The sequence below is a fragment of the Aureobasidium pullulans genome (assembly GCF_000721785.1).
Source record: "Aureobasidium pullulans EXF-150 unplaced genomic scaffold scaffold_5, whole genome shotgun sequence".
NCBI classification, from domain to species: domain Eukaryota; kingdom Fungi; phylum Ascomycota; class Dothideomycetes; order Dothideales; family Saccotheciaceae; genus Aureobasidium; species Aureobasidium pullulans.
The window spans coordinates 369,292-382,792 of NW_021941025.1; the positions used below are offsets into that span (position 1 = coordinate 369,292).

General features: G+C 49.7%; 5 protein-coding genes across 5 annotated transcripts; 3 read left to right on the forward strand and 2 right to left on the reverse strand.

Moving 5' to 3' along the window:
* Positions 1–826: 826 nt before the first annotated feature.
* On the forward strand, positions 827–2,972 carry M438DRAFT_363565 (uncharacterized protein). The gene is made up of 3 exons (XM_029907653.1): positions 827–1,297; positions 1,349–1,959; positions 2,276–2,972. Exons 1-3 carry the CDS (start codon positions 1,203–1,205, stop codon positions 2,767–2,769), a joined length of 1,200 nt encoding a protein of 399 aa, XP_029762555.1. The 5' UTR covers positions 827–1,202; the 3' UTR covers positions 2,770–2,972.
* Positions 2,973–4,752: 1,780 nt separating this feature from the next.
* On the forward strand, positions 4,753–7,430 carry M438DRAFT_314816 (uncharacterized protein; the record flags this gene model as incomplete). The annotated part of the gene is made up of 2 exons (XM_029902627.1): positions 4,753–5,267; positions 5,385–7,430. The coding sequence occupies exons 1-2, from the start codon at positions 4,893–4,895 to the stop codon at positions 7,428–7,430; spliced, it is 2,421 nt and encodes an 806-aa protein (XP_029762556.1). The 5' UTR covers positions 4,753–4,892.
* Positions 7,431–8,326: 896 nt separating this feature from the next.
* Positions 8,327–9,037, reverse strand: M438DRAFT_333279 (uncharacterized protein; the record flags this gene model as incomplete). The annotated part of the gene is made up of 1 exon (XM_029903590.1): positions 8,327–9,037. One exon carries the CDS (start codon positions 9,035–9,037, stop codon positions 8,327–8,329), a length of 711 nt encoding a protein of 236 aa, XP_029762557.1.
* Positions 9,038–9,536: 499 nt separating this feature from the next.
* On the forward strand, positions 9,537–11,984 carry M438DRAFT_269992 (tRNA ligase; the record flags this gene model as incomplete). Its single annotated transcript, XM_029900355.1, has 1 exon — positions 9,537–11,984. The coding sequence occupies one exon, from the start codon at positions 9,537–9,539 to the stop codon at positions 11,982–11,984; it is 2,448 nt and encodes an 815-aa protein (XP_029762558.1).
* Positions 11,985–12,302: 318 nt separating this feature from the next.
* Positions 12,303–13,437, reverse strand: M438DRAFT_353507 (Aldo/keto reductase; the record flags this gene model as incomplete). Its single annotated transcript, XM_029906876.1, has 2 exons — positions 12,303–12,717; positions 12,773–13,437. 2 exons carry the CDS (start codon positions 13,435–13,437, stop codon positions 12,303–12,305), a joined length of 1,080 nt encoding a protein of 359 aa, XP_029762559.1.
* Positions 13,438–13,501: the final 64 nt, after the last annotated feature.

Genomic DNA, 13,501 nt, shown 5'->3' on the forward strand with positions numbered 1-13,501 from the left:
CGTGAACGAGGAAAGAAGTATTTGTAGGGAGTACCCTTTTCGCCATCAAGGCAATCAAGAAGTGATGCGCAGGGGCATGCATGAGGGCAAAAAGCTACTCCGCCGGGACTTCCACGTCGCGGGGATAAACCCTTCAGATCATGTGAGAGGGCGGTCTGCCACTGCCACTTGCATACACCGGGGATAACCGAAGCAACAAACCTCAATGGCCTTCCAGCCAAAGGGTGCAAAATGTTCTCGAATTCTGTGTGAATCATCGAGCTCCATATTCTCGATGCCAACACCTCAATTCCATGACTCTATGACTCTGATTCCAATCTCTGGCGCCCAACGCTTGATCGGTTCTATTACTGCTTTTCCATTGCTTGCGGAGCAAAACTCCCACAAGCCTGTGTCTCTCAAATCATTTGTTGAACATTCGCTTGACGAGCACAACCGTTGCGAATAACGAGTCTGCTTTTGATGACTCGTGGTGATGTGAATAGAGTTTGGCAAAGTCAGGCATCACCGACCCGCTGTGTCCGCTTGAGAAAACAACCTCCAAACCTGAGACGGATCTAAGGAGCTTCTTTCTCGTTCGAGATTCAGATCTCGAAGCTACGCCCTCTTGTTGGCTTGGTCTTTTTTGCGTGGCCAAGATGTGCTTTGGACCTGCTCCAGGTACGTGCTCTGGGACGTTTACTCTAGCCCGCTTCCCTCCGTTGGACCTGGCTTTTCTCGCCAACGTGGTCGCAGCTCGTCCGCGGAGGGTTTACCGCCAACCGCACCTTATTTCGATAGACCTGGCGGTTGGACACTATTTTTTCTCGTGCTGCTGCTCCAGCACCGCAGATTGGGCCATTGGGTACAAGCGGTATTAGGTTAGTAGCGGCGGGTTCTACGATTTTTGTGGGTGAAGGGCGATGAGCGGTGGTAGGTACTCAGGTACGCCATGGTGCACTCTGGGCAGAGACATGACGAGAGGGTCCGTACTTCGCCGGGGTCCTTGCACTGCTGTTCTTGTTCCTGATATATGTTTGCTACGCCTCCCGCGTTGACATGCTGGGTGTCAACTCCTTCGGATTCCTTACTCAAGTTCTTTGTTCGGGGTTGTCCCTCCGCACGGTCTTTCCCTTGACTACAGTACCTGGATCTCTGTCTTCTGGTCGGAGAGACTTACTCGACACTCCTTTTCTGAACAGTACATTGGACCAATTGCCATCATGGGTGCCGATGATTTGAGACCCCAGGTAATGGGTGTCATGATCGCCTTTTGGGTCCTCACATGGGTCATCGTTGGATTGAGGGTATATGTCCGGTATATATATTCCACATGACTCAACTTGATACAAGCTACTGACATTGACAGTGCTGTCATGATCAAATCCTTCGGCAGGGACGATGTCGCCATGATTGTCGCGCTATTACTATTCACGGGATATTTATCATGTCAAGCGGCGGCTGTAACACATGGTATTGGACGACACCGCAAGGATATCCCCCATGAGGACCTACACATTGGATTCGCTGCCTGGATGTTCGCTGAGGTCTTCTATACCGCGTCGGCATCAATTTTGAAGGTTGCCGTCGGCCTTTTCCTCGAACGCATCACCCAAAACAAGATGCACATTTTGATCATCCGAATTATGATGGCAGCGACCATGCTTATCGGTACGATATACCTCCTCGTCGCATTGTTCCAGTGCACGCCTATCTCATTCTACTGGGATTTCTCGGAAAATGCCAAAGGCCACTGTATCAGTCCTATGGTTTTGGTCGTCATCTCCTATATTGCATCCGTTCTCAACGGAGCAGCCGATTTCTTCTTTGGTATCCTACCGATCTTCATCGTCAAGGATCTCAACATGAGAAGAAACACCAAGATCGTGGTTGCTGCTATTCTTGGCTTCGCTGCTATCGGATCTCTTTCAACTCTGGTCCGCCTTCCCTATGTCAAGCAACTTGGAACGTACAAAGGAGGTAAGAACAAACATCTGACGTGCACGAAGCGGGAGAGAAGTTACTCCCAAAATCGAGATTTGCGGTCGCCAACCGAGCATCAAACCACTTATCAAAAGGCAAGAGGGTTTCAGTAACAGAGTACGTGTCCGTTGAGAGCGTATAGCCTTTCGCGCCCTCGATGGACACCTTCAGTACAGGAGAGATCATCTTGCCTTTTGACGGTGAATTTGGTGCTCAGTCGGCGACCCGAGAGCTCGGTAATGGTGTATCTTGCGTGCTAATGCGATCACGTTTCATATACAGAGATGGCAAACAACTAACACAATCTTCTCAGAATTCCTCTACACATCCACATACATTGCACTATGGAGTACCGTCGAAGTCGGCATTGGTATCTCTGCAGCTAGTTTGGCTACTCTCCGCCCTCTCGTCCAGAAGTTCTTCCCCAAGCTCTTGCCCGACGCTCCTTCCTCTGGTCCCGCAAACTCCAACCTCAAATGGTCAACCAAGCTCGGCAGACGCACACACCGCAAGGGCGACCCCCTGGACAGCGCAGAAAACGGCGGTCGCAACCAGCATACTGTCGTCACCACTGTCACTGGCGCACGGCCTCTGTCAAACAACCATGACAACAGCAGCGAGGAAAACATCTTCCCAGGCGAGAGTGACAGAGATATGATGCCCCTCAAGACTTGGGATCACGGAATCAGTAAGAGTGTGCAAGTCACGACTACAGAGGAAAGAAATGCAGGGTCGAGATCAAGTGCATCGATCGAGGATGGCAAGGATTACTTGTCTGATGACACTGCTGTTTACGAGCGCGTGTAGTCCTTGCATTCTGATGGCCCTGGTGGCTTTCTCTCGTTCTGCATAGCGCATTAAAAGCCTTGTTTGTTTTCACTCTTGACGTCTTCTAGCACTCCTGCATTTTCCTTTCCTCTTCACACTGGCATCGACAGAACAGAATCCTTAGAGATACCCCCCAACCGATCTAGACTATCTACATACCTAATATTCAGTCATTTCCTCCTTCAATTCCTCAGCTCCAGCTTCAGCTCGTCCTATACGTGCTAAACTATTACCCATTACTCGCAGATGGCGACTCCCTGAAGCTGGTCAAGGACTACTGATCCACATACCTGCAACTCATACAGCCACTACGGGACTATCGATCCTTCTCATCATTTCATGCTACCGTCAGCAGCGTACAGCCTTTGCGTGACCACTCAGCTAAACTCATGACTCGAACCATGTCTCTGCCCTATTGCATACTGTAGATTTCAAAATAGCTGCGAATCCTCCACGAAGCCGATCCCCGCCAAATTTTCTAAATGGATTTTTTTTGAGCGATCCGTCACTTCAAACTGCTATAACACTACGGCGCGCGATTTTCAGATATAATAAATAGGTGCATCTTGTTACTGCTATCTTGCGCTTCCTAAAGATATTAAAAAAATGGAAAATGGACGAATATCAAAAAAAGTCAATTATTATTTTCGCAGTAGTTTTGCCAGAGAAATCTACCAAAGTTTGGCTGTTTTTTGTTGTAAATTTACCGCTGCGAATCTGATTATTTTACATTATTTTACAAGGTAAATAAATCACAAAGTCACTATTTTCTTGAATCTGTTTCGATAATCTTATAGCGCGCAGTGTAAGCATTAGTTTCGTACTATCCGCCCTGTTTTTAAGGAAGGCGCCGTAGTGTTATAGCGAGTTTAACATTTCGACGTCGTGAAATTCTTAAAGTGTGCGCAGCCCCGGATCGCTCAAGATTCGCAGCTTTTTTGAAATCAACAGTAACCCGCAATAAGCAACAAATATTACCAGAGTGTTACGACGGTTTTTGTCGGCCGAGCCGGTTAATGCACACCGAGTCAGTGGCAGACAGACATCACACAACGTTTCCAGCGGGCATGCGGGTTTTATCCAACATCCCACCATTTTGAACGTTATATCTTCTACAGTACGCTGGTTCGTAGGTTTCATAACCTTTGAGTCTAGATCTGTCGACATTCCCATCGATCTCCACAGGTTGCGTTGCGCGGTGATATAAGACCCGCGGGTTATGCGTGTTTGTGTAGCTTAGAGTTCGGGGTTGTGTCCTATTTGGGAAATGCTATTCTACGTTGCGTGCTGGTGGGGCGGTTTCGGCTACTGCGACAGTGAAAGCCCATTTGCCGCCACTGTAAACGTAGAGCTATGGTATTTTGGATTGGGGGGAAAGAGGTGACGAGGGGGAAAGAGGAAGCGTGTGACTTGATTGCGGAGGGAAGAGCTGAACGGTATACGTGCTATACGTGCGACAGTGGGAGGGATGTTGTTGTGGAAGGATTTGGGGCATGACTCGTCGATGGTGATCGCGAATTGGGGCAGAGTGTGGTTAGTCTGTTCAGGAATGTAGAGCATAGGATTTGGTGGTGTACATGCCAGACGTAGCCGCAAAGAGGCCGGACTTTGTCTCTATTGTCAGAGTTTCGATGTGGTTGCTCGAGTGCCTAGTGGAGTATTGATAGGGGAACAAGTCCATGGGGGAGATGCATTTATGCATGCTTGTTGACAGGCATAGCAATGTCAAAAGCATCTGACTTTTAGCAGCTAGTCGAGCGTCCTCATCGCAATCAAGAAGGTAGGGAGCTGGCCTGGTGGTTATTTCATACAATTGACGGCCCTAACAGCAAAGTACAACATCGGACATCTTTACAAGGAAGGACAGGGTGCCGGTGGTCGGGGAAGCCTCAAGCCGAAGTCGGAGTTGAGATTCGAGCTCTCAAGCTTCCAAGCATGTACGATAGCAAGACAGCTTGAGCAATTGACTGCAATGTCCTGAACAGACAGATACCTTCAGCTGCTCTACCAAATCAAGTTGATGTAGGTAGTAAGCTGGTTACTCCTTATTATGGCACGCGACAGTACATGAACCACAGACCCGTGTCTGGAATACAACAGCAATGCCTATCCGACCATTCAGTCTACCGCCCAATCCCTCGCTGGTGGCTGTAATTCTCATCATCCGTACTCGATCTGGTCCGCGACTCGTCTTCCATTACCCGGGGATCCCTGAGGCGATTCAGCGCAACACATCATGGCACTTTGGATCAGCGAACAGCGACTCAGAGGATGCTGGCAGTTCGTCGGACGATGATCAGACTGTGGTCTCTGATGACGAGAGTACGACATCCTCGCGACAGACAGCAAGACCGAGTATAGTATCGCAGAGTCGTGGTGTAGGAAGCATCTCTTCCAAGAGGACGACCCGCACGCTGCACTCGGACGCACCGGATAATGACGAAGACGACGATGACATCGACAATTTGGATGTCGATGTACTGGATCTGAACTCTTCTCCCGCCGACAAGCCTTCGCCAGCTGCGGCGAACAATAATGCGACTCACGATCGATCAACGAACAACGCACGCCACGAAACCACCACGACCGATAAGCGCAATGTCTGTGAATGGGAGAAGCTGCTAGGATATCCGGTAGAGGGCCTTGAGATGATGCTCTCACCCCCGTCAAGCATGCACAAGAAACGCTTCGAGGTTATGCTGGATGATCTGGTCTTTCTCGGATACCCAATATTTGTACGCGATGACGGAACTTGGAAGAAAAAGAAGAGCAAGAGGAGGGCAACAACACAAGATGGGAAGAGCAGTCAAGGCGGTGACGGCCAAGAGGAGGAAGATGCGAATGGCAGCGGTAGTGAGAATGAGAATGACGACGACGAAGAAGGTGAAGGCCGTGACATGTTCAGTCCACCCTTGTCACCCCTCACACCTCGACGACCGCCTCAGTCCTCAGACTTGCCACACAGTTACCGGTCTGATGCCAACATGTCTGAGGCTGCTTCAGAGACTGGCAGTGCCAACAGTAACCAAGACGAAATGACCATGTTCCACGTCGTCTTCGTTATGAATCCACCGGCCCTAGAATACCACATTCGTCTGCAGGAAATGTACGACAATGTCGTCAAGAAATTTGCCAAAGCCCTTCGCTATGAACAAGCTCGCTCAAACGCCATCTATCAAGATGCGAAGAAGATGCAATCACTGAAAGCACAAGCAAAAGAGAACAAGACGCCCATGTCTGTGTTGTGGCCGACTTTGATAACGCAATGCTCGCTAGCAAAGGCAATTGCTATCTTGTATACCAGTATTGCAAACAATAAGATTGCCCATATTAGTATCGGCCAAGGCTTCGAAGCGAGCATCCAGATTCCACAGGCCATCTCGACACCCTATGTGCCTACGCCCACAGAGCCACAATTACCTGGCTTATGGCTCACTACCGCAAATAGCTTATCCGACGACGGTCAATCTCTATCTCCCCATGCCGCTCTCCTTCTCCTCGAAGACAAAGACATCATGCTCAAAGAAGTCGAAGGCGACGGCAAAGACCCAGCCTCTCCCCTCGCCTTCTTCATCCGCGAATTGACACCCACCAAATCTCTCACCAAACTCTCCGCCGCCCTATCCCTACCACTCTCAGATGTACAATTCTTAGCCCGCCACCTGATTTATTGGCGCAGAGCTAGAGCTATCCCACCCCTGCATATCAGAGACACTTACATCGTTTCTCCCAATTGCGATATGCGGCAACTCACCAAAGCCATGCCATTGTATGCTGCGAGGTTTTCTGCTCTTCCTAGTTTACCTAAGATGTTGCAGAATTTGAGCGGGAAACCTATTCAGTATGGGTTTTTGGTTCCTAGTAAAGATCATAAACCGGCTTATATGGAGATATTGGCTTGGTTGTTGAGAGGAGCGTGGGTGACACAACTCAGGACGTTTGCTTGGGTGAAGGTGTCTGCAGAGGTAAAAGCAGCTGTGGGAATCAAGATGCGCGCGGACTTTGAAGAGAAAGTGGCGAAACGACCACCGAGTGCGCTGAAACAAGCAGCGTTGAATTCGAAATTGAGTCAACAAGGCAGTAACGACAGACGCACCTCTGAAGATTTCGACTCCATCTCCGAAGTCGCCAGTTCGAGATTATCGATTGCGAGTTCGCAGCTTTTATCACCCACATTGTCAAGATCTGCCAGCGATGCAGGAAGCAATGGTAGTGGAAGAACGGCCATACCACCACCACCTCAACCCCATCGAGCGGAAACATCGCCAAATCTCCAAGCCACTCGCGATCTAGCACCCTCGCCTCCATCTATTCTTTCAAACAGCAGTAACCACGATGACGATACCTCCACCATCGCCTCTGCATCCCTGCCTTCCTGCGATCCTGCAAGCTATGAACAAACTCTTGTCCTATCGCCTCATAAAGCGTCTACTGAAGAAAGTAGATGGCTTGCTTATATCGGCGCGAATCTGAAAGATGCAGAAGCAAAAGAATATTGGGGTGTACTGGTTAAGCATTTCGATGGCAAGAGGGCTATGGAAGAGATTGGAGCTAGAGAGGGGTTGAAGAGGAGTAAAGTGCAAGCGCTATTGCAGAAATTGGAGGGTGAGAGTGTTGTTCATGTGGTTAGGCATTGGTAGTGTTGAGATAGGATATTTTCACATGGATGCCCTCGTATATTCTCAGCAAGAAAAGATGCAAGTTATAAGCCCGCGACTTTTCTTGATATTACCTTTCAACACTTTCTTCATCTCTCTCCATCCCTTCTTCTTCGTCAACACACTCGACAGCATCTTTCCCTTCAGCACGTCCCTTGTCTTATCCTGCTTACCCGCCGAAAGACTTCTCAATCTCGAAGACTGTGGAGGAATGCCTGGTCTAGTAGGACGCGACTCAGGCTTCTATACTACTTCATCGAGCCTTACCACTTCATTGGTCCCATAGCTCGGTGGGAGTGTAGTTACGAAGGTAATGCACGAATATCACTTTCACTTGCAAAAAGGTGGTCCGGGGGGCTTTGAAAGCAAGGAGTGGCTGGAGGAACAAGATTGGAGCGAGGCCTCGACGTAACCTTCCAAGGGTCATCGATCCGATAGCTTTGTACTCGTATTACTGACGTATGATGAGGCGGCTAGGCTGTTGAGTGTTCGTCCGTGTACCCAGTGTTTTTTTTTTCGTCTGGTATCATGGCCATCTTTCATCGAGTGTCCACGCTTTCTCTCCACGGGCCATTGCGGGTTTGATGAAGTGGTGTGATTGGCATGCAGTGTGGGTGATGCTTTAGACAACATGCTTTGTCTGCACTTGAGGTTGGTGGAGGTGATGATTTCCTTCTAGGGTGTAGGGGTTTGGTGTTGGTTGTACCTGCAAAGATGTTGCAGAGTTTTGGTGAGCTTTGGTGAGCAAAGCTTTGCATAATTTGTAAGGCGCTGCTGAGATAAAGGCAGTTCGAGTAAGAAGTGTAATTTGCGGCTTCTTTCGTTCTATCGGCATGTCTGTGGGTATAGTATGATGTTTGTACACGTTCTTTTCTTCCTCATGAAGTTCTCTGGCGAACATTACTCTCTCCTGCCATACCGCCCAGCGCATCCTGCACCAGTTCTCTCAACTCTCTTTGTGTCTCTTCGCTCTCGAAATCGGGTCTAGCAGCCAACTCTTCAATCCTCCTTCTGAACTCCGGATCCGGAGCCTCGCCCATCTCGCTCTCAGCCATTGTGCCCAATTCCAAGCTCATACCATGGGGAAGCGGCGGTGGAGGAACAGCACCATTTGTGGCTTCTCCAGGGGCGACTGTGCCAGCACCTGCTTGTTCTGCGCTAGGGTTGCCGGTTTGCGACAGAATAGAAGCGGCAGCACCGCCGGGGACCAGCGAAGACAAGTATGCAGCAATCTCGGGGTAATCGCCTTCAGCCTCGAACTTCTCAGCAGCGGTTTGACCCTCGTCGTTCCTGTGGTTGGTGTCGAGGTTGTGTTGTTCGACCAGCAGGCGTGCCATGTCTACTGTTTCGACGGAGTATAGAGCAGTCTCGCCATCTTCGTCTACGAGGTTGGGCGAGACGTTGTAGGTGGAGAGGAGTTGATCGATTACGTGAGGGTGGTTGTAGGATGCGGCGGCGTGGAGGAGCGAGTAGCCGTGGCGGTCTTGTTGGTTTGCTAGTTGTGGCGCGCTTTGAAGATGTTGGAGCACTTCGTCGGGCTTGTCGACGACGAGGTTGAGGAGTTTGTCGATTGTTTGCTGCGGCAACATTGTAGTGATTCCTTGAGAGGTGGTGGTGGAAGCTGAGTTGTGTTGGCTCTTTGCGATGGATGTTTTGCTGGACAGAGTCTAGAGCGTCGGGCGGTGATGTGAAATTTGGCGAAGACTGATGTCAGATTTGGTGCCCCTCATTCGAGAGAAGTTGCCATTTCGTGACACCGCGCGAGTCATGCTTCGGTGTCTGTTTCTTGACAAGCAACCATTGAAACCATTCCATTCCGGACCTATCTTTTCAGAAACTTGGACACAAATCAAACGTAATGATCTGCTCTTTACCGATCAACTCGAAGTGATTGTGAATTGATTGCGGCGCAACAATGGTGACCAAGACAGGAAGGAGCATTGCAAGCAGCTTGCCATCTCAAAGGCGCTAATGACTCACAATTTCAGTCGGGGTCCAAGCACTTTCTCACAATCCATCAACTTTCCATCGCACACATAAATTCATCTCTTGCACTCCTCATCCAAGCCTTGAATCAATTCATCAATCATGGCCTACCGCGATGAGGCTCCATACCGTCCTCAGGATGCCCATGAGGTGTCCGAGATGATCCGCGGCCTCAACAGCCATATCAAAGGCAACGGAGGAAAGGGCGGTTTCTCATGCAAAAAGAATACTTTCGACGTAGTCGGCTCAAATATCAAAGTCGACTCTTGGAAGATGCAGGACTGGGATTACAAGAAGCCCAATCTTCCTACTTACGCCAGAGGTCTTTTCACAACAACAAACTCAAAAGGTCAGCCCGAGATTGTCACAAGAGGATACGACAAGTTCTTCAACCACGGCGAAGTCAAGAAGACAGAATGGACAAACGTCGAGCAGAATACAAGAGGCCCTTACGAACTTAGTGTGAAGGAAAACGGCTGCATCATCTTCCTTTCTGGTCTCGAAGATGGTACTCTACTGGTTTGCAGCAAGCATTCGACTGGTCCTCGCGATGATACAGAAGTCAGCCACGCAATCGCTGGTGAGAAGTGGGTCGAAAGACATCTCGCTTCTGTAGGAAAGTCTAAGAAGGATCTGGCCGCCCAGCTTCGCGCCATGAACGCTACTGCTGTCGGAGAGTTGTGTGACGATGAATTCGAAGAGCACGTCCTCGCATACAACCCGGAGACTGCTGGTCTGTACCTTCACGGAATCAACCTCAATCTTCCTGAATTCGCCACATATCCCCACCACCTTGTCGACAGATTCGCATCTGAATGGGGCTTTAAGCACACCATGTTCATCATCGAGAACGACATCAACAAGGTCAAGTCCTTCCTCGACAAGGTTGCAGAAACTGGAAGCTATCACGGCAGAGAGACCGAGGGCTTCGTTGTCAGATGCCAGGCCCGCGAGACTCCCGACACACCATTCGAGGACTGGTTCTTCAAGTACAAATTCGAGGAGCCTTACCTCATGTACAGACAGTGGAGAGAATGTACCAAAGCCGTCATCGCTAAGAAACAGCCCAGGTTCAAGAAGCACAAGGACATTACAGAAGAATACCTTCACTACGCTCGCAAACGTCTGAAGGAGGACCCCAAGCTCGGAAAGGACTACAACAACAACCATGGCATCATCAAGCTTAGAGACGACTTTTTGGCGGAACGTGGCCTAAAGGGCTCCGACATAATTCGTCAGGAGATGGAGAAGGGCAACCAGCACGGCATGGCTATCGATCGCAATGTTGTGCTTATTCCCATCGCGACCATTGGTTGCGGCAAGACTACCGTTGCTCTCGCCCTGTGTAAGCTGTTCGGCTGGGGCCACATTCAGAACGACAACATCACTCAGAAGCCCAAGCCCCTGAGATTTGCACAGGCAATTTGCGATGGGCTTGTTGACTACCCAGTCATGATTGCCGACAGGAACAACCACCAGCGTCGCGAGAGAAAGCAAATCTTCGACGACGTGTCAAAAACTGTTCCTGATGTACACTTTGTTGGTCTCCACTATGTTCACGACCGCGCAAGTTACGATCAGATTAAGCAGGCAACAAGAGAGCGTGTGTTGAGCAGGGGAGACAATCATCAGACAATTCAGGCTGGTTCAAAGGGACAGCACGAGATCATTGGTATCATGGACGGCTTCATGCAGCGTTTCGAGCCAGTCAGGATTGAGCGTGAGCCTGACGATGCTTTCGAACATGTCATCGATCTTGATGTCACCGCTTCTTCCCGCGAGAACCTGGAAACCGTCGTTGCTCAGCTGAACGCAGAATTCCCCAAGCTTTTCGGTGCTATGCCCTCTGGTGAAGATCTCGACAGAGCGATTGAAGCAGCTCTCAACGACTACAAGCCTGACATCAAGCACGAGATCAGTGGAAGCAACAAGTACAAGAACCAGGCACTAAAGCGTGGTCCAAACGGAGCCAATGGTCAACCTGCACAGAAAGCTCCCAAGCTTGAGTACTTCAGCGCTACGTTGGATCCCAAGCGTGTCCTGAGCATCCTTGATGCAGTCTTCCGCGACGCAGATGTTGACACCGCAAAGACATATCGCGTGCTACAGACACAGAATCGTGTTCAGCCAGAGTTCCACGTCACCTTGATGCACCGCGCATCTGCTTCTCAGAACAAGGAGTACTGGGAGCAGCTTGTAGAGGCTCACACATCCGCCGTAAGCAAGCCCAACGCCGCACCCGAGCCAATTCTTGGTAGCTGCAAGGTGTTGCTTGAGCGTCTTGTCTGGGATGGTAGATTGATGTGCTTCGTCGTTCGTCTGATCCCTGACGAGAAGGATCAGGCTGGCGTACATTGGCGTAGTGTCAATGAAACTGCTCACATCACTGTCGGCACTGTCAGCCCTGACATCAAGCCCAAAGAGAGCAATGATTTGTTGAAGAGATGGCTGCAGTCTGGTAGCGGAGGTAGCACTGGCATCAATGAGATCACAGTCAAGGGTCATGTTGAGTTGCCTGCTATTATCAAGAGTGTTTTGCAGAAGCATTGATTGCTTCAGACAAGCCACGATTATGTCTTGACGAATACTACTAGCGCATGGAATGTCTGTTAAGCATTGATAGAGAGGCAGGAATTGCTGAACGCTACTATGAAAGACGAGCCAAGTTCCGAGCAAAGCATGATACCTATACTAGCTTTCTTATATCGTTCTACTTTTGCTATCATACTGTAAATGCAGAGGCATCCGCAGATTATTTGCATCCCAAACGAACTTTCTCCCGTGCAACCCTGCTAGAATGCCATCAAGATGCAGAATATACATACAGCCCGCAGGTAAAGGATAGCCTTGAGTAATGGCTTTCGACCTTCACTCGACTTTGCCCATCTTACCAGCTTCAACATCCCACCCCTTGGGTGGGCTCTCGAATGAAAAGTCAATCCACCTTCCAAGAATCTCTCTGACGCCCTGTACAAGAGGTTCATCACTCTGTACTCCTTCCTTATCCAACACAGTATCATCTCTCAGATCTCCAAACTTCCCTTGAGTGTTTTGGTCCCGTACGCTTTTGGCAGCAGCAGCACAGGATTCGACTTCTGCTACACTGCCTGGTCCCATGATAAGTGCCATGGCAGGTAGTCCCTTTTCCTTCCTTGCTGTTTCTCGGACGGCGAAGCGTAGAGCTAGGCTGGCGAGATCATCTCCCTTTTCTGCAACGAGATCTGCTGCTTTTGAGACGGCGAGACGGAGATCTGAGGGAGCGGGATGCCAGTCGCCTAATCGTCTGTGTGCTTGTTAGTATCATTGAAGGTTAAGATTGAAATAACGAGAACACTTACCCAATAGGCACACCTTGCGCCCTCAACAACCCAATATTCAACGGAGAAGATGAGCACACCATCTTCACTCCAGCCTCCCCCAACTGTCTCAACCCTTCCGTCCTCAACTTCGTATTTTGCAATGTCAGTTGTCCCCAATTCTGCACGATATCCAACGGTCTTCCCAATTTCTCCTTGCACAATCTCGCCACTCTGACTAATTTGTCGATAGGGTAGCCACTGATACCTACATATCTGATCTTGCCCTGCTCGACGAATTCCCAAAGTGTCCTGACGGCTTCGACAACACCAGCATCAGAGATAAACTCAACATCATGACAAAACACCACATCCAAATACCCAGTCCGAAATCTCTGCAGCGAACGTTCCACCGACTCGCGGATCCACGAGGGCGAATAATTAAACTCCTCACTCGCGATTCTTCCAACTTTGGTCATCAAAAAGTAATCCTCTCTTTTGTAGAGGGAAGAAATTTGCGGGTCCGCGAGCGCTTTGCCGAGGATCTTTTCAGAGGGTTCGTAGTAGGGTGATGTGTCGATTGTGCGGATGCCGTGGTCGAAGGCATTGAGGATGACGGGGATGACGGGGCGGGTTTCTGCGTCGTGGTTGAGTTGGTGTGACCATGCTGCTCCGCCCATCACTATGGGAGTGATTTCCGAGGCCATATTGCCGCGGGGTCGAAGGGTTGGGTTGGCCATTTGATTTTTGTTACGAGAAGTTTTGTCGATG